General features: G+C 39.6%; 2 protein-coding genes across 2 annotated transcripts; both read left to right on the top strand.

Moving 5' to 3' along the window:
- The first annotated feature begins 5,869 nt into the window (after window positions 1–5,869).
- Window positions 5,870–11,807, top strand: LOC125228822 (lipase member I-like). Its single transcript, XM_048133511.1, has 8 exons — window positions 5,870–5,935; window positions 6,316–6,385; window positions 6,826–6,971; window positions 7,697–7,801; window positions 8,792–8,938; window positions 9,655–9,850; window positions 10,828–10,974; window positions 11,691–11,807. Exons 1-8 carry the CDS (start codon window positions 5,893–5,895, stop codon window positions 11,746–11,748), a joined length of 912 nt encoding a protein of 303 aa, XP_047989468.1. The 5' UTR covers window positions 5,870–5,892; the 3' UTR covers window positions 11,749–11,807.
- A 1,380-nt stretch (window positions 11,808–13,187) lies between these two features.
- On the top strand, window positions 13,188–19,289 carry LOC125228820 (lipase member I-like). Its single transcript, XM_048133509.1, has 8 exons — window positions 13,188–13,321; window positions 13,702–13,771; window positions 14,212–14,357; window positions 15,181–15,285; window positions 16,273–16,419; window positions 17,138–17,333; window positions 18,311–18,457; window positions 19,173–19,289. Exons 1-8 carry the CDS (start codon window positions 13,279–13,281, stop codon window positions 19,228–19,230), a joined length of 912 nt encoding a protein of 303 aa, XP_047989466.1. The 5' UTR covers window positions 13,188–13,278; the 3' UTR covers window positions 19,231–19,289.
- Window positions 19,290–20,318: the final 1,029 nt, after the last annotated feature.

Genomic DNA, 20,318 nt, shown 5'->3' with positions numbered 1-20,318 from the left:
AAGGTACACTATTTGAGAAACCCCTATGATAAAATGATTAAACATAAAATAGTTACTAACTCTGAAAAAATCTGCCTGAATCATGTACTAAAAATCACCATCATCCAGTTTTTTCACACTTTTCCGCCATTTTTTCTTAAATAAAAACATTATTTCCAACCATTTAAGAAAAAATGGCTGATCCTACAGATATAAGAAAAATAAATAAAAAAGTCCAGCTTATATTTTGGCTAGTTTATTAAAAAATACATGCATTGTAGCCAAATGGCAACAATATGCATTTAAGGGTTAAAGGGGAAGTGACGTCAAATAGCTGATTTAGAGCTGCCACTATAACAAAAAATCTTCCAGTTGGGATGTCACTTGAGTTTGACAGTGACACTTATCACAGTTCGTAGCAAAGATATTAAAAATTTGACGGCTTAGTCTATGGTTCGTAGTCATTCACTATTGGTCTTAAACAAAGGATACTATAGACTAGACAGCCAAATAATAATACCACTACCGAACGAGATGGTCACATACAAATTATAATAAGAGTGACAGAGAGCAAAATGTTATTTTTTGTCTTTGTCATAGTTTCACTTTTTCGCCGCTGCCACAAACGAGTTTGTGGCAAACAATAAGGACGTGACTTGTCAAGCTTATTATCCGCCCAAATTACGTAGGTTGTTTATGGTAAACTGTCAGCCATTTTTAAAGTGATTCTTAAATTCGCTCCATTATTCTATATCTGTCCCTTACGGGTGTACCCTTGTGTCAAGTCTATAGTATCCTTCGTCTGAGCTATTGGTTGACAGTGACACTTGACAGTCAGACATAGTGACTGTTTAAGCTGACTGTTAAAACTTTTTTTAGAAATGATTTTGTCGTTTTCTTAGGTGTATGAAACAACACATGTGACGTCATAAAGCTGTGTCTTGACGTTTGTAACTTACGCTCTTTCTGCTCGAAGTAGTAATAAGAAGGGATTTTCTCATTAAAATAGCAGTTTTTGGAAAAATAAAAAAATACGTGTATATTTTAGTATTGAGTTCTTTCAAACCAAACAATAAAAGTAGTACTCAAAAATATGAAATGTTGTCAATTGTTCCACGAGTTTTGTATTTTTGGTGGTGGGTTGTTATATTTATTTGCGTATTTATTTTTATTTTTGCGGTGGGAGGGTGGGAAAATTAATTGCATGTAAAAATACGCAAGTAATTATAACAGGTTAGCACTGATTGACTTGCACGTTATCTATTCGCGGATTAGCAAAGGAAAGTTCTAGTTTACGATTAACATGGATTTCCGCAAAGTAACGCCTGATTCCATCGATTAATTGTTCCACGTGTAGATAGATTTCTGAAGACATTTGTACATGATTAAAATGATTAACGACTTTGATAAACAACAATGAAATTATTTGTTATCATTGTATATGTAGCGTTGTCAAAGCGGAAACCCAGGCTTCCATGAGCCGGGACTAGTAATGTAGAAATTGCAGAACATTCCCAAAAAGCGGAAACATTCTTGAGAATGTTCGCAGAACATTCCCGCAACATGCAATTTATTATTTAAACAAGAGAATATACTTGCAATAATGTTTAAATGGGTATAATATAAAACTATATGTTATTATAGGTATAATATTGTCTATTACAGTTAGCTATTTTGTTGATAAGTGATAAGTTACCTAAATTCTCACTATAAGTTGCTTAAATTCTCACTATACTTCAGGGAACATTTCGACTTTCAGACTTCAAGTTTTAGTCCTGACTTTTTTAAATTAGGTACCGAACTATTATTTCTTGATGCCTGTTTTTGGTCATGCCAATATATTATTAAAAATTCGACGAAATTATGGTATAAACTACGAAGTTACTAAGTATTCTGATAAATTCTCGTTCTCGAGAACATTCTCAGAAGTTACCGAAAATTCTCATTAGGAATGTTCTGCAACTTTGGAAACTTCTCGACCGTGCATTGCTAGCCGGGACAAGGGCCGGGATAACGCAAGGAGGATGATGATTTGATGATTCTATACATACATCTACATACACATGCCTATAGCGTGAAGCGTGACGTCAAATTGATATCATAGGCATGAAAACTACTTTTCAGTACAGTTGGTCGTTTTTTTACGCACTAGTTCGAGAAGTGGTTCATTATATGCCAGGTCGAAACTTCGGAGGCTCATCTGTACTGAAAATCGTCGTACGATACACGTGCGAAAAGGAAATTCGTAACTCGTGTCGATTTAAAACACTCCCTTCGGTCGTGTTTTAATTTATCGCCACTCGTTTCGAACTTCCTTTTTTTACGCACTTGTATCGTAATGTACTATAACTCTATATCAAATTTGACGGTTTTTGCCGATTTTTGATTTGAAATTACCCCGCTTATACAGAAAGTACAGGCATGTTTTGAATGCAGATCGGTTTAATGATTCTTTGTTTCTATGTCCAAGAGCCAAAACTAGAAAATACCTACTCAATATTCAATTTATTATGATCATTTTTATGAGTGCATGACATAGCATAATACTTCGAAATTAGAAGATATCTATACCATTCATTAACCCGAAACCTATATACAATATCGGCTTGTCATTGACCATTCTATTACTCCAAGAGATATTGTAACTTAAAAGTTATTAATAAATTAATTAGAACTAGTGGTTTCCGTTGAATTCTAAGTTCGGTAGCGAACTAGGTACTAAGTAGTGTAGTAATGCAGGGAAGTATTAAACCTACAATAATATTTTTAATTAGGTACTTTTCGTTATCATTATCAAGTCATAATTTATCTACTGACACACTCACTCTTATCGTTCATCCTTCTTACATAAAATAGATATGGGATTAAATTTGGTAAGTATGTGATAATGATAGCATGTACCTAATCCCATTCATAATAAAATGGAAGCCACTGAAACTTAAATCTATCTTGGATTATCACATGTTATGTGTTGAGTGGTAATACCAAACATGATAAATTGATATGATAATAGCCTGCTGCCACCTGCCGGCGTATCATGCTTACAATTTTATCACTTGTCCACGTGGATAAGACAACTGTCACTCTCACACTGACATACTTGCCAAAGCGTGACGGATGCTTTATCCACGTGGATAAGTGATAAAATTGGAATCATAATACGCCGGCTGGCCCCGTAGCCGAAAGGCATCTCTATCGCTCTTGCGTATTGACTATTGGCGCGACAGAGCCAGACTGAAAAATGCCATTCGGCTACGGGGCCTGGCGTTTACAAAGTGTTAAAAAGACCACACTATAAATGCCTGACCGGCCTAATAAAACTCTTCTGCCGAACAACCTACCTATACCTACAGATTCAGTGCGAAATATTTTTCCTTCATATTTCCGCGGAAATTCACGAACGTGACATGCAAGTTCGGTTTCTTTTATGCTCCAGCCGTCCAGGCTCATTAATAGGTCTGAAGTTCCTTTATAATTAAAATTTTGCTTTATATAAATGAGGAGGTACACTCAAAGGTGACGCCACCCTATTAGTCCCATATTAGTCCATACGTGAGAGCTAGAAGATGATATGTTTGTCTCTCTCTCACATATAAATGACAGTGACATGAATAGACACATGCACAGGCGCCGCCTGGCGGGATAAAATGTCAGTGTGCTTCCTCATTGGATTGCATTTTGTCATGGCATCCAATTTCATTTTGGCCTTTTTCTACGATTAAAATTAATAAATTTAAAAAATATATAAGTACTTTCAATTTGTAGAGGTTAAATTTCATGTTGATGATAGCTTTAGTAGTTATCGAGATATTTCGTAATGTGACAGACAGACGGACAGAGCGGCGCCATAAGGGTTCCTTTTGTACCTTTTTGGTACGGAACCCTAAAAACAACACCTTAACAATAATGGTTGTGTTTGTTAAGGTTTTGTTAATGTTAACTCTGTTGATCAAATATATGAAAACCGCATACACCTTGCACCTGTTCAGGTTTCCAACAGGGAAATGAAGATATGAACTGTGAACAATCTCTATAAAAACTATAAAAAGATTAAGTAGGTATTAGGTATCTCATTGATATCACTAAAGACTTAATTAAAATGAGGTAATCTGAAAGATAATAAAATGATGTTCGAACGATGATTTCTATATAGGTAACATATTATCAATTGTAACTAATCAATTTTTTCCATTATTACACTATTATGTTGAGTTGTTGAGTTCTACATGTATCCACTGAACACGCCTACCATATATAACCGCTGGACACTCTATTTGATGAATATACCGTTAAGGTTTGAGAAGTTCCCTCAATTCCTCATGAATCCGATATCCCATGACTACTTGACAAAATTTGACTTGAAAACTCAATATGCTTAACAAAAAGAACGTGTCGCTGAGGAGTTCCGTTCTGATTATCATTAGAAGTTCCACTTCATCAAATGTCACTATTGTTCATGTTATAAGAACAGCATGCATTTACGTTCAGAACAGTGGCATTTAGTGCAATTAAACTGCTGATGATGACCAGAACGGAACTCCTCAAATCTGAACGGCAAACTTATAATGACTTGGGTATTTTTATCAGAAAGCCAGGTACTTACATGATTCACGTAAGTACCTGGCTTTCTGGCTTTCTGATAAAAATACCCGCACAGAACAAGTGGTGTCTTCTCTCTTTAAGTGAAAACAGCACTTTTAGCACTTGCAGTAGCATTACAGTCGCTGAGAAAGTTTTAAGGTCAGTCTAGAAGGGACGATCAAGTATACAGAAAGTAAACTGTGTTCGTAGCCGAATGCCCAAACGATTCACGAAATGCTCACGAATCGTGAGCGAATCGTGAGCGAATCGTGAGCGAATCGTGAAGCGTTTGGGCATTCGGCTACGAACACTGGCCTCCGCTTCCAATATCATTTTTAACCCCCGACGCAAAAACGACGGGGTGTTACAAGTTTGACGTGTCTGTCTGTCTGTTTGTCTGTCTTTCTGTCTGTGTGTGTGTCTGTCTGTGGCATCGTAGCTCCCAAACGGATGAACCGATTTAGATTTAGTTTTTTTTTGTTTGAAAGCTGAGTTAATCGGGAGTGTTCTTAGCCATGTTTCATGAAAATCGGTCCACTATGCCGGGGTTTTTTTTCAAAATTTTAATTTTTACGGTGATAAGTAGGTATGGGAGCTTTATTAATCGTATTGACCAGCAGGATAAAAATGTATGCTCAACGGGGAACTTGTAACAGCTGCTTGCTCCGCTGTTTTTCTACCGACTAAAGCAGTAGTTTGATTTCATTCAATTATCTTCAGCATTGATGTTATGCAATAGATAAAAAGATTTCCATTATCAGTAAGTACTATTTTTTTAATACTACGTCGGTGGCAAACAAGCGTACGGCCCGCCTGATGGAAAGCGATCACCGTAACCTATGGACGCCTGCAACTCAAAGAGTGTCACATGCGCGTTGCCACCCCATTAGAAACTTGTACACTCCATTTTGCTGTGTTAAATACGCAGAAAAAGGAGTGTACAAGTTCTAAGGAGGGTTCGGGTTGCCGACGACTCAAAGGACAATAGACGGAACAAGTTAGTTCCGTAAGTCCTCCCGTCATCAGCACACCGCACCCTCGTTAAGCTCTGGCAGCCTTACTCACCGGCAGGAACACAACACTATGAGTAGGGTCTAGTGCTATTTGGCTGCGGTTACACAGTGAAAACTCAACACGAAGTACAAGGCCGTTCGGATTTTAGATTAAATTGGCATTACACGTTACATGATACTAATACCATCGAGCAAGTTGTTTTTGGTGAATAAAGCCCGATTAGATGATAAGTAAATCTGCAATAAATTTTAATTGATAACATATGAATATAAAACGGCCACTGGCCTGAAGATCGCCAGCATTCTGCCAACTGGAGCCATGGTGTCTACTGTTGCGGTTTTTCTGTGTGCTGCATTTGCAGGTACCGAATATTTTATATTTCTGCATATTCAAATGATATAATCATCAACACTGTCTTCTTCGTATTTTTAAAGTTCCATACCTCAAATAGATAAAACGGAACCCTTATCATGATTATTTTGTTGTCTGTCCGTCTGTCTGTTAATGTTCTTATTCGCTTCCGATATTTTTACGATAATTTCTGGTATTCCAACTAAACCTAAAGGAATCAGTACATTTTTCATCATCAACAACAAATATTTAAAAGGAATTATAAGTAGGTACAGTATACTACATACAAAATGTTTTTTGCCGTTGAAATTACTTTTATATATTTTTGAAATTGATTTGTCACTAATATTTGGATTTGTTGTGGTAACGTAAACACGCATTGTTTTTTAGTGTTCTCGGGCGCGTCGGCTCAGACGACCTACTTGCCCGATTCGCAAAATGTATACCATCTCTTCACTAGGTGAGTAATAATTTATGTGACAGCTACATAATGAATGGCATTAAACACTCGAATGTTGGTGTAATGTCCAATTTTAGCAGATAATTGAACCTATTCTACAAGTTGTGATATTTCTAAAATCATTACGAAACGTTTTCGCATGTCACATACATAATCACCATACTTAATCGTCAAAATGGAGGTAATGTGTCCTTCTGGCTAGGCAGCTAAAAAGCAACGAGTTTGATGCCCTTATTCAAGAACCATGGGAGAGATAAGAGACACAGACAAGCGTGACACAGCAGGGGGACTAGTTCGAGCCCTCTCACCTGCGACAAGAAGCATGCGCCCAGCAGTGAGCGTATCATCATCCTCCTTGCGTTATTCTTCGCGGCTCATGGGAGCCTGGGGTCCGCTTTCAGCGTGTATGGGTTTAAATAATTGTAAATTATTAATCACAGGCAAAACCCAAGCGTCAGCCAGCCCATGGTCCTCGGTTTCCCCACGCTCATCGGCTCCAACTTCAACTCGGCTCGCCGCACCGTACTCATCGTCCACGGCTGGGACTCCGATGCCGTCTCCGCTTTCAACACCGCTCTGGTCCCTGGTACGAGATCTTAATTATTCTACTTTCATATGTAAGTTTATTTTCAAGCCGAAGTGACAATCGTTGACGCTACGTGGCCATCGAAATGCTGTCGCGCCAATACGGCAGACCAGTAATAGTTATTTGTTATACAAGGGGGCAAAGTTGTTTTTTAACACACGAGAAGTAAAAATACATTTGCACCCGAGTGTAACTCAAAGCTTTTCCCCTCACTATAGAGAGAAAACTACAATACAACGCAAAATATGCGTTTATCACTGCTTCCAGTACTAGATTCACCTACTTTTATCAATTTTAAAGCAGTTAATTTGACTTTATTCAAGGTCAAATTACTTTACCCACTAGTGGATAAAATGCGTTTTTACCCGCTGGTATTAAAGGACAAAACACGTGTTTCCGAGCTAGTGTGGGGAAAAGACAGTTACGATAGGTACTCTACGCAGCATATCGATTTTGACATGGCTTGGTACAAAAGCGTAGCTCACAGGCTCAATCCGCTATTTTGTCACGTAAAACAAGTACCTACATGCCAGTACACCAATTTTGGCGATTAGCAGTGATGGCAGTAGTTGCTGCCTGCTGGCGAACGCCTGCTCGCAAAATAAACATAATTTTCGATATACCATTCATTACGCAGGAGTCTCAAGTTTTTTGCCAATGCTTCTAAGTAATAATGCTACTGTGTTGACAATGTCAAAATACAAATTTGATACTGTCTATTTCAGCCATCCTGTCTGCCGCGGACGTGAACCTGATCGCCCTCGACTGGAGCGCCGGCGCCCGCACCACCGACCAGAACGTGCTCATCAGCCACAACGTGCCACTCTGCGGTAAGCACCTTAAAGAGTTACGGCCCAGCCACGACATTGGTCTAAGCGCGACAGCGGTGAGCGGCTACCATACATTGGAGCGAAACACAGCGATGGGACTTTTCATTCGCACGTATGGTTGCTGCTTACCGCTGTCGCGCTTAGACCAATGTCGTGGCCGGGCCGTTACACAGTCGTACCAAGTCAGTTTTACAACGATTGGCAAAGAAACAAAAATACCAACGTGTAGTGGCCATACCTGTTCTGTTTGATGTCTGATCGGCATCGGTATCTGTCTTATTAACCCCCGACGCAAAAATGACGAGTTTGACGTGTCTGTCTGTGTGTGTGTGTCTGTCTGTGGCATCGTAGTTTTAGAACGGATAAACCAATTTATATTTAGTTTTTTTTTGTTTGAAAGCTGAATTAATCGTGAGTATTCTTAGCCATGTTTCATTAAAATCGGTTCACTATTTATGTTGGGTTTTTTTTTTTTCAAAATTTTAATTTTGTGGTTATTCAAAGGGGTGTTCGACAAATTGGCATATTCATTAAGCGTGGGACTACTGTATTTTGCTTGTGTTTGGTAATATTTGGCACAAGTACCAAGTGTGTGGACACGCTGTATGGCATCTGTATAACAAAGTGGCAATTCTTCGTTTCAACAACAAATTTCCAAAGTAAGGATAGCCAAAGCGTGGCGGTTCATGCCTAGAGTCCTTATTCTTCCAGTGCAATAAGTACTATTATTATACCAGAATTTGGATTTCTTTTACCTACCCCTTTTTGTCAAGAGTGGCACTGAAACTTAGTAGTTCATGTGCTCTGGCTATTCTTTATGGGATACAGGCGTGGTTATATGTAGGTATAGGTATGTATAATTCCGGATGGAAAATATATTTTATCAATAAATGATCGTATCGTATCGTATCGTATCGAAATATCCCTTGTAAGATCCCTTAAGACCTACTTTGCAGAATACATTTCTTCATAACTACTTTTTATCCCCAGCTAACAGCGCGGCCCGTTTCATCGTCTGGCTGAGCCAGCAGACCGGCGCGACTATTGACCAGTACCACATCATCGGCTTCGAAGTCGGTGCCCATCTCAGCGGCATCATCGGCCGGTACCTCGACGGACAAGTGCCTTTCATTACTGGTAAGCAATTATTATCATCATATCAGCCCTTTATCGCCCACTGCTGAGCATAGGCCTCTCTTCTAGTACGCCGTACGCCACTTCTCCCGGTCCTGAGCTTAGTCTCATCCAGTTGTGGCCAGCAGTTTTGCAGAGTTCGCCGACCCAACGGGCAATGCGTATATTTAATTCTGTATACAATAAATCATATGAGAAAGCTTACCTCGGTAAACATAAAGAAAAATTGATGCTGGTTAGGATGGTGCCACATTTTTGGTTAATTTGATACACGTTTAGATGACCAAATACAAATACAAAACACAAACTTATTACTTAGTTTTATTTAGGATTCATATTCACGATGTAAGTTTCACTCTGAACCCATACATGAAAATAGCCTATATTTACAGTACACAGTTACACAATTAAGCACCAAATAAGTTTTACAGAAAACTTTAATGTTTCAACAAATCATTTCCCTTCTTTGGAATTTAGACAGAGCCAATTTTCAAACTACTTTTTAAAACAAAAGACACGCGCAAAGCACGGCGGCGTGCATGGCTAGTGACCGAGCTGCACACCAACCTCAATGGTACTTAAACTCCATGTCAAACCAAGAATGCACGTCGCTTACACCATAGACGTAGTAAATATCAACATATATCTATGCATATAATTGTACACTATCAATTGATTTTGTATAATTACGGTCTAACTCTTTTCTTCTTTCATTGCAGCCCTAGCCCCGACCCGCCACGGGTTCAACTCGACCAACCAATTCTTCCCGACCGACGGTGGCTACACCGAGGCCATCCACACCGACGTGTACGGCTCCGGTGTGCATGAACCCGTAGCCATGTCCGATTTCTACCCTAACAATGGATTCTTCCAGCCCGGATGCGAGCTCGTGGACTGGGAGTGCAGCCGTGATAGGTAGGTTGATAAGATCAAAAAGTTTATTTTCAAATAGGCATATTAATTCTTCTTTGACATCCCACTCTTATGACTTAGGCTGGTTTTAGTGTCACGCGGACCGACCGCGCGGAGCGATCCGCGCGACTAATTTGTATGAAGTTGATGTTGTCGTCCGCGCCATTCTAAGGGTGCGCGCCCACGGGCGACAAAGTTGCTCGGCGACTTACGTATTTGTATGAAAAGTTGCGTCGCTTCGTGAGCGCACTTTCATACTAGCCCATGGTCGCGACAAAAAAGTCGCTTCGAAAAGTCGCCCGTGGGCGCACCCTCTAAAACGCTCCCTGAACTTCATACATATTAGTCCGGTGCGAATCGCTCCGCGCGGACGGTCCGAGTGACACTAAAACCAGCCTTAAAATGTCCTTTAATATTTAAACATGTATTAGGTAATAGTTAAGAGGATACGGTAGCGAAAATGCTAAAATGGAAATCCCTTTCAACTTGGGAATTTTAGTTAAATATACAAGTGTTATTAACTAGATTTATCGAAAAAAAATTGTCCATTAAGAACAACTCAGTCAAAATAAAAATCTTTAAAATCGACTCTTTCCTCCTTCAAAACTTAATCAATCGGAACGAAATTTGAGAATCTGAATAACAATGAATGTCGGACCGTTTAGCTTCTTTGGTTAATTGTTACCAATCTTGAGTATCACACCTTTTTTGCGCCACAATGAAAAAGGCCGTTTTTGGAAATTTTTAATTGGCTCTAGAGTCTTTAAAAAGCAGAATATCAAAAAAATCAAAACGGTCCGACACAGATAAAAATAATAACAATCTGTGTTGAAAAAATTATTGCTCTATCTTCAAAAACCAGGGAGGAAATAGTCGAGAGCGTTTGTATGGAGAATTGACCCCTACCATATCGTCTTAAAGAGATCTTTGAGTATATTTAAACGTTTCCGGTTAGAATACTCACTTCATCCTGTGTCTAGGGCTTTCCTATACTTCGCTGAGTCGGTCGCTTCCGGAGGCTTCACAGCGGCCCGTTGCGAAGGCGATTTCGACCACGACGTCATCCTGCCCATCAACTGCGACCCTAAAGAGACCCTGCCGATGGGAGGCCTGACTGATAAGACTGGGTAAGTACAGGCAATTGAGATTATCGTTTTCACTGCTTCAACTTGATACTCGTTAGGTACTCGACTACTCGTTATCTGTATCAGAATTTTCCTATATTTTTCAGTCCACAGTGCACTTAAAGTGATTTTGATTAAGGTACAGCGGGGCAATTATGACAGTATGATGTTGAGTTCTACATGTATCCACTGAACACGCCTACCATACACCCTGTATTTATTGATTTCGTTGACTTTAAGGGAAGATTCTTTAGTTCAAATACAATCAATTTCTCTAAGAAACTAACCTATTAGCTCTTAGTGCGTTTTCACATTATCCGATCCGATATCGAATGTCGCACCGATGTCCCATACATTACAGGCGCCATCTTGGATTTTTTCTATTGAAATCCTTCCGACACCCGATATCGGATCGGATAATGTGAAAACGGTCTTACGGTTATCGAATAATTGAAAAAAAAAAAAAATTACTGAACACGGATGTGCCATCCCTTACCCCTTCCTAGTGTTATTTGTTTTGACATTTCGAATTTCACAAAAAGCAATATACCCCTAGTAGCATTTTGAGTTGGCTGTTTGTTGGGCCTTTGTCCACCTTTAGGTTGGCCAACCGTCCGGCGTGTCACCCCTAGGAATAGACTGAAATAATATAAAATATAATCTATCTTTCTGCGATTAATTTTCTTCTTTTGTTAATCTATTATTTTATTTGTTTTCAGAAATTTCGGATTCTACTCCTTGCCGGTGAACGCGCAATCCCCCTTCTCCCAGGGTTAATAATAATAACTAATCTACTGACCTTTGAGGTACTTGTCAAATAAAATTTTACTATTCTATATGTTTGTCTTATTAATTATTCCAAATCATAAGTAAGTTCTAGAGATATTCAGTAATGTGACAGGTGCAACACATGGTTTTTCGTAGCTCTCTCTATCGCTATTGTAGTGGCGCGACAGAGACAGACTGCGTTTCGATTGCTACTTAACGATTGTCACTTGATGGGCTATACCGGCACAGAACAAGTGGTGTCTTCTCTCTTTAAGTGAAAACGGAACTAAGTACACTAAAATGCGCTACTTTATAATTTTTTTTTAATACTACGTCGGTGACAAACAACCCGCCCGCCTGATGTAAAGCGGTCACCGTAACCTATGGACGCCTGCAACTCAAACAGTGTCACATGCGCGTTGCCACCCCATTAAAAACTTGTACATTCCCTTTTGCTGTGTTAAGTACACAGCAAAAGGAGTGTACAAGCTCCAAGGAGGAGGGTTCGCGTTGCCAACGACTCAAAGGACAATAGACGGAACAAGTTAGTTCCGTAAGTCCTCCCGTCACCAACACACCGCACCCTCGTTGAGCTCTGGCAGCCTTACTCACCGGCAGGAACACAACACTAATGTAATCATTTCTAAAATTTCTCCCTCCATCTGGGAATTGAAGATATGAACTTTTATCAATCTCTAAGTATATTGTATGAAAAGATTAAGTAGATATTAAGTATCTCATAGATATCACTAAAGACGTATAATTGAAATAAGGTTATCTGAAAGATAATGAAATGATGTTCGATCGATGACTTCTGTATAAGTAACATATTATAAAATCATAAACACATAATGATGGGATAATATAATACCTACATATATATAGAAAAGGACATTGGACTTTAATGATGATATGTTCGTGTTTGTGAAACCTTAGGTGCATCCTAAATGGTTTTCATCACACCCGCACTTTAAATGTGCTATTGCACGCAGACGGAGCGTGAGTTATAGAAAAATCGTTCTGCCTAGGGAATAATGAAATTTCTTGTACCGTACTTAACTTTTTTACATCTATTTACATATTTTTTACATTGCAAGTGTGATGAAAAACATTGTTATTATAGTCACCAACTTGAGATAACATTCAAAAATGTTAGCACTAGCATTACAGTACGATCAAGTATACAGAAAGCTGTGGTTTAATTTTATTCAATTATGTTCAGCAGAGGTATTGCATAGGTCCGTATAATTTTACACATTTTCTTTATACATTGATGTTATGCAATAGATAAAGAGATTTCCATTATCAGTAAATAATGCGGTTACACAGTGAAAACTCAACACGAAGTACAAGGCCGTTTGGATTTTAGATTAAATTGGCATTACACGTTACATGATACTAATGCCATCGAGCAAGTTGTTTTTTGTGAATAAAGCCCGATTAGATGATAAGTAAATCTGCAATAAATTTTAATTGATAACATATGAATATAAAACGGCCACTGGCCTGAAGATCGCCAGCATTCTGCCAACTGGAGCCATGGTGTCTACTGTTGCGGTTTTTCTGTGTGCTGCATTTGCAGGTACCGAATATTTTATATTTCTGCATATTCAAATGATATAATCATCAACACTGTCTTCTTCGTATTTTTAAAGTTCCATACCTCAAATAGATAAAACGGAACCCTTATCATGATTATTTTGTTGTCTGTCCGTCTGTCTGTTAATGTTCTTATTCGCTTCCGATACTTTTACGATAATTTCTGGTATTCCAACTAAACCTAAAGGAATCAGTACATTTTGCATCATCAACAACAAATATTTAAAAGGAATTATAAGTAGGTACAGTATACTACATACAAAATGTTTTTTGCCGTTGAAATTACTTTTATATATTTTTGAAATTGATTTGTCACTAATATTTGGATTTGTTGTGGTAACGTAAACACGCATTGTTTTTTAGTGTTCTCGGGCGCGGCGGCTCAGACGACCTACTTGCCCGATTCGCAAAATGTATACCATCTCTTCACTAGGTGAGTAATAATTTATGTGACAGCTACATAATGAATGGCATTAAACACTCGAATGTTGGTGTAATGTCCAATTTTAGCAGATAATTGAACCTATTCTACAAGTTGTGATATTTCTAAAATCATTACGAAACGTTTTCGCATGTCACATACATAATCACCATACTTAATCGTCAAAATGGAGGTAATGTGTCCTTCTGGCTAGGCAGCTAAAAAGCAACGAGTTTGATGCCCTTATTCAAGAACCATGGGAGAGATAAGAGACACAGACAAGCGTGACACAGCAGGGGGACTAGTTCGAGCCCTCTCACCTGCGACAAGAAGCATGCGCCCAGCAGTGAGCGTATCATCATCCTCCTTGCGTTATTCTTCGCGGCTCATGGGAGCCTGGGGTACGCTTTCAGCGTGTATGGGTTTAAATAATTGTAAATTATTAATCACAGGCAAAACCCAAGCGTCAGCCAGCCCATGGTCCTCGGTTTCCCCACGCTCATCGGCTCCAACTTCAACCCGGCTCGCCGCACCGTACTCATCGTCCACGGCTGGGACTCCGATGCCGTCTCCGCTTTCAACACCGCTCTGGTCCCTGGTACGAGATCTTAATTATTCTACTTTCATATGTAAGTTTATTTTCAAGCCGAAGTGACAATCGTTGACGCTACGTGGCCATCGAAATGCTGTCGCGCCAATACGGCAGACCAGTAATAGTTATTTGTTATACAAGGGGGCAAAGTTGTATTTTAACGCCGAGTGTGGAATTGAAAAACGAAAGGATTCTATAGTTGAACCACGAGCGAAGCGAGTGGTTCGAGAATAGAATCCTGAACTTGCGAGTTTTTTAACACACGAGAAGTAAAAATACATTTGCACCCGAGTGTAACACAAAGCTTTTCCCCTCACTATAGAGAGAAAACTACAATACAACGCAAAATATGCGTTTATCACTGCTTCCAGTACTAGATTCACCTACTTTTATCAATTTTAAAGCAGTTAATTTGACTTTATTCAAGGTCAAATTACTTTACCCACTAGTGGATAAAATGCGTTTTTACCCGCTGGTATTAAAGGACAAAACACGTGTTTCCGAGCTAGTGTGGGGAAAAGACAGTTACGATAGGTACTCTACGCAGCATATCGATTTTGACATGGCTTGGTACAAAAGCGTAGCTCACAGGCTCAATCCGCTATTTTGTCACGTAAAACAAGTACCTACATGCCAGTACACCAATTTTGGCGATTAGCAGTGATGGCAGTAGTTGCTGCCTGCTGGCGAACGCCTGCTCGCAAAATAAACATAATTTTCGATATACCATTCATTACGCAGGAGTCTCAAGTTTTTTGCCAATGCTTCTAAGTAATAATGCTACTGTGTTGACAATGTCAAAATACAAATTTGATACTGTCTATTTCAGCCATCCTGTCTGCCGCGGACGTGAACCTGATCGCCCTCGACTGGAGCGCCGGCGCCCGCACCACCGACCAGAACGTGCTCATCAGCCACAACGTGCCACTCTGCGGTAAGCACCTTAAAGAGTTACGGCCCAGCCACGACATTGGTCTAAGCGCGACAGCGGTGAGCGGCTACCATACATTGGAGCGAAACACAGCGATGGGACTTTTCATTCGCACGTATGGTTGCTGCTTACCGCTGTCGCGCTTAGACCAATGTCGTGGCCGGGCCGTTACACAGTCGTACCAAGTCAGTTTTACAACGATTGGCAAAGAAACAAAAATACCAACGTGTAGTGGCCATACCTGTTCTGTTTGATGTCTGATCGGCATCGGTATCTGTCTTATTAACCCCCGACGCAAAAATGACGAGTTTGACGTGTCTGTCTGTGTGTGTGTGTCTGTCTGTGGCATCGTAGTTTTAGAACGGATAAACCAATTTATATTTAGTTTTTTTTTGTTTGAAAGCTGAATTAATCGTGAGTATTCTTAGCCATGTTTCATTAAAATCGGTTCACTATTTATGTTGGGTTTTTTTTTCAAAATTTTAATTTTGTGGTTATTCAAAGGGGTGTTCGACAAATTGGCATATTCATTAAGCGTGGGACTACTGTATTTTGCTTGTGTTTGGTAATATTTGGCACAAGTACCAAGTGTGTGGACACGCTGTATGGCATCTGTATAACAAAGTGGCAATTCTTCGTTTCAACAACAAATTTCCAAAGTAAGGATAGCCAAAGCGTGGCGGTTCATGCCTAGAGTCCTTATTCTTCCAGTGCAATAAGTACTATTATTATACCAGAATTTGGATTTCTTTTACCTACCCCTTTTTGTCAAGAGTGGCACTGAAACTTAGTAGTTCATGTGCTCTGGCTATTCTTTATGGGATACAGGCGTGGTTATATGTAGGTATAGGTATGTATAATTCCGGATGGAAAATATATTTTATCAATAAATGATCGTATCGTATCGTATCGTATCGAAATATCCCTTGTAAGATCCCTTAAGACCTACTTTGCAGAATACATTTCTTCATAACTACTTTTTATCCCCAGCTAACAGCGCGGCCCGTTTCATCGTCTGGCTGAGCCAGCAGACCGGCGCGACTATTGACCAGTACCACATCATCGGCTTCGAAGTCGGTGCCCATCTCAGCGGCATCATCGGCCGGTACCTCGACGGACAAGTGCCTTTCATTACTGGTAAGCAATTATTATCATCATATCAGCCCTTTATCGCCCACTGCTGAGCATAGGCCTCTCTTCTAGTACGCCGTACGCCACTTCTCCCGGTCCTGAGCTTAGTCTCATCCAGTTGTGGCCAGCAGTTTTGCAGAGTTCGCCGACCCAACGGGCAATGCGTATATTTAATTCTGTATACAATAAATCATATGAGAAAGCTTACCTCGGTAAACATAAAGAAAAATTGATGCTGGTTAGGATGGTGCCACATTTTTGGTTAATTTGATACACGTTTAGATGACCAAATACAAATACAAAACACAAACTTATTACTTAGTTTTATTTAGGATTCATATTCACGATGTAAGTTTCACTCTGAACCCATACATGAAAATAGCCTATATTTACAGTACACAGTTACACAATTAAGCACCAATTAAGTTTTACAGAAAACTTTAATGTTTCAACAAATCATTTCCCTTCTTTGGAATTTAGACAGAGCCAATTTTCAAACTACTTTTTAAAACAAAAGACACGCGCAAAGCACGGCGGCGTGCATGGCTAGTGACCGAGCTGCACACCAACCTCAATGGTACTTAAACTCCATGTCAAACCAAGAATGCACGTCGCTTACACCATAGACGTAGTAAATATCAACATATATCTATGCATATAATTGTATACTATCAATTGATTTTGTATAATTACGGTCTTTAACTCTTTTCTTCTTTCATTGCAGCCCTAGCCCCGACCCGCCACGGGTTCAACTCGACCAACCAATTCTTCCCGACCGACGGTGGCTACACCGAGGCCATCCACACCGACGTGTACGGCTCCGGTGTGCATGAACCCGTAGCCATGTCCGATTTCTACCCTAACAATGGATTCTTCCAGCCCGGATGCGAGCTCGTGGACTGGGAGTGCAGCCGTGATAGGTAGGTTGATAAGATCAAAAAGTTTATTTTCAAATAGGCATATTAATTCTTCTTTGACATCCCACTCTTATGACTTAGGCTGGTTTTAGTGTCACGCGGACCGACCGCGCGGAGCGATCCGCGCGACTAATTTGTATGAAGTTGATGTTGTCGTCCGCGCCATTCTAAGGGTGCGCGCCCACGGGCGACAAAGTTGCTCGGCGACTTACGTATTTGTATGAAAAGTTGCGTCGCTTCGTGAGCGCACTTTCATACTAGCCCATGGTCGCGACAAAAAAGTCGCTTCGAAAAGTCGCCCGTGGGCGCACCCTCTAAAACGCTCCCTGAACTTCATACATATTAGTCCGGTGCGAATCGCTCCGCGCGGACGGTCCGAGTGACACTAAAACCAGCCTTAAAATGTCCTTTAATATTTAAACATGTATTAGGTAATAGTTAAGAGGATACGGTAGCGAAAATGCTAAAATGGAAATCCCTTTCAACTTGGGAATTTTAGTTAAATATACAAGTGTTATTAACTAGATTTATCGAAAAAAAATTGTCCATTAAGAACAACTCAGTCAAAATAAAAATCTTTAAAATCGACTCTTTCCTCCTTCAAAACTTAATCAATCGGAACGAAATTTGAGAATCTGAATAACAATGAATGTCGGACCGTTTAGCTTCTTTGGTTAATTGTTACCAATCTTGAGTATCACACCTTTTTTGCGCCACAATGAAAAAGGCCGTTTTTGGAAATTTTTAATTGGCTCTAGAGTCTTTAAAAAGCAGAATATCAAAAAAATCAAAACGGTCCGACACAGATAAAAATAATAACAATCTGTGTTGAAAAAATTATTGCTCTATCTTCAAAAACCAGGGAGGAAATAGTCGAGAGCGTTTGTATGGAGAATTGACCCCTACCATATCGTCTTAAAGAGATCTTTGAGTATATTTAAACGTTTCCGGTTAGAATACTCACTTCATCCTGTGTCTAGGGCTTTCCTATACTTCGCTGAGTCGGTCGCTTCCGGAGGCTTCACAGCGGCCCGTTGCGAAGGCGATTTCGACCACGACGTCATCCTGCCCATCAACTGCGACCCTGAAGAGACCCTGCCGATGGGAGGCCTGACTGATAAGACTGGGTAAGTACAGGCAATTGAGATTATCGTTTTCACTGCTTCAACTTGATACTCGTTAGGTACTCGACTACTCGTTATCTGTATCAGAATTTTCCTATATTTTTCAGTCCACAGTGCACTTAAAGTGATTTTGATTAAGGTACAGCGGGGCAATTATGACAGTATGATGTTGAGTTCTACATGTATCCACTGAACACGCCTACCATACACCCTGTATTTATTGATTTCGTTGACTTTAAGGGAAGATTCTTTAGTTCAAATACAATCAATTTCTCTAAGAAACTAACCTATTAGCTCTTAGTGCGTTTTCACATTATCCGATCCGATATCGAATGTCGGACCGATGTCCCATACATTACAGGCGCCATCTTGGATTTTTTCTATTGAAATCCTTCCGACACCCGATATCGGATCGGATAATGTGAAAACGGTCTTACGGTTATCGAATAATTGAAAAAAAAAATAATTACTGAACACGGATGTGCCATCCCTTACCCCTTCCTAGTGTTATTTGTTTTGACATTTCGAATTTCACAAAAAGCAATATACCCCTAGTAGCATTTTGAGTTGGCTGTTTGTTGGGCCTTTGTCCACCTTTAGGTTGGCCAACCGTCCGGCGTGTCACCCCTAGGAATAGACTGAAATAATATAAAATATAATCTATCTTTCTGCGATTAATTTTCTTCTTTTGTTAATCTATTATTTTATTTGTTTTCAGAAATTTCGGATTCTACTCCTTGCCGGTGAACGCGCAATCCCCCTTCTCCCAGGGTTAATAATAATAACTAATCTACTGACCTTTGAGGTACTTGTCAAATAAAATTTTACTATTCTATATGTTTGTCTTATTAATTATTCCAAATCATAAGTAAGTTCTAGAGATATTCAGTAATGTGACAGGTGCAACACATGGTTTTTCGTAGCTCTCTCTATCGCTATTGTAGTGGCGCGACAGAGACAGACTGCGTTTCGATTGCTACTTAACGATTGTCACTTGATGGGCTATACCGGCACAGAACAAGTGGTGTCTTCTCTCTTTAAGTGAAAACGGAACTAAGTACACTAAAATGCGCTACTTTATAATTTTTTTTAATACTACGTCGGTGACAAACAACCCGCCCGCCTGATGTAAAGCGGTCACCGTAACCTATGGACGCCTGCAACTCAAACAGTGTCACATGCGCGTTGCCACCCCATTAAAAACTTGTACATTCCCTTTTGCTGTGTTAAGTACACAGCAAAAAGGAGTGTACAAGCTCCAAGGAGGAGGGTTCGCGTTGCCAACGACTCAAAGGACAATAGACGGAACAAGTTAGTTCCGTAAGTCCTCCCGTCACCAACACACCGCACCCTCGTTGAGCTCTGGCAGCCTTACTCACCGGCAGGAACACAACACTAATGTAATCATTTCTAAAATTTCTCCCTCCATCTGGGAATTGAAGATATGAACTTTTATCAATCTCTAAGTATATTGTATGAAAAGATTAAGTAGATATTAAGTATCTCATAGATATCACTAAAGACGTATAATTGAAATAAGGTTATCTGAAAGATAATGAAATGATGTTCGATCGATGACTTCTGTATAAGTAACATATTATAAAATCATAAACACATAATGATGGGATAATATAATACCTACATATATATAGAAAAGGACATTGGACTTTAATGATGATATGTTCGTGTTTGTGAAACCTTAGGTGCATCCTAAATGGTTTTCATCACACCCGCACTTTAAATGTGCTATTGCACGCAGACGGAGCGTGAGTTATAGAAAAATCGTTCTCCCTAGGGAATAATGAAATTTCTTGTACCGTACTTAACTTTTTTACATCTATTTACATATTTTTTACATTGCAAG

Source organism: Leguminivora glycinivorella, chromosome 8, assembly GCF_023078275.1.
Source record: "Leguminivora glycinivorella isolate SPB_JAAS2020 chromosome 8, LegGlyc_1.1, whole genome shotgun sequence".
Lineage (NCBI taxonomy): Eukaryota > Metazoa > Arthropoda > Insecta > Lepidoptera > Tortricidae > Leguminivora > Leguminivora glycinivorella.
The sequence above is the reverse complement of the archived record's forward strand: the minus strand, read 5'-3'. Positions and strand labels throughout refer to the sequence as shown.

What these genes read in the sequence shown, in the direction of transcription:
- LOC125228820 (XM_048133509.1), top strand. Translation starts at nt 13,279, where the DNA reads ATGGTGTCTACTGTTGCGGTTTTTCTGTGTGCTGCATTTGCAG. An exon ending in CAACACCGCTCTGGTCCCTG is followed by an intron (nt 14,358 to 15,180) that starts GTACGAGATCTT and finishes TGTCTATTTCAG; the next exon opens with CCATCCTGTCTGCCGCGGAC. An exon ending in GGCCTGACTGATAAGACTGG is followed by an intron (nt 18,458 to 19,172) that starts GTAAGTACAGGC and finishes ATTTGTTTTCAG; the next exon opens with AAATTTCGGATTCTACTCCT.
- LOC125228822 (XM_048133511.1), top strand. Translation starts at nt 5,893, where the DNA reads ATGGTGTCTACTGTTGCGGTTTTTCTGTGTGCTGCATTTGCAG. An exon ending in TGGGAGTGCAGCCGTGATAG is followed by an intron (nt 9,851 to 10,827) that starts GTAGGTTGATAA and finishes TCCTGTGTCTAG; the next exon opens with GGCTTTCCTATACTTCGCTG. An exon ending in GGCCTGACTGATAAGACTGG is followed by an intron (nt 10,975 to 11,690) that starts GTAAGTACAGGC and finishes ATTTGTTTTCAG; the next exon opens with AAATTTCGGATTCTACTCCT.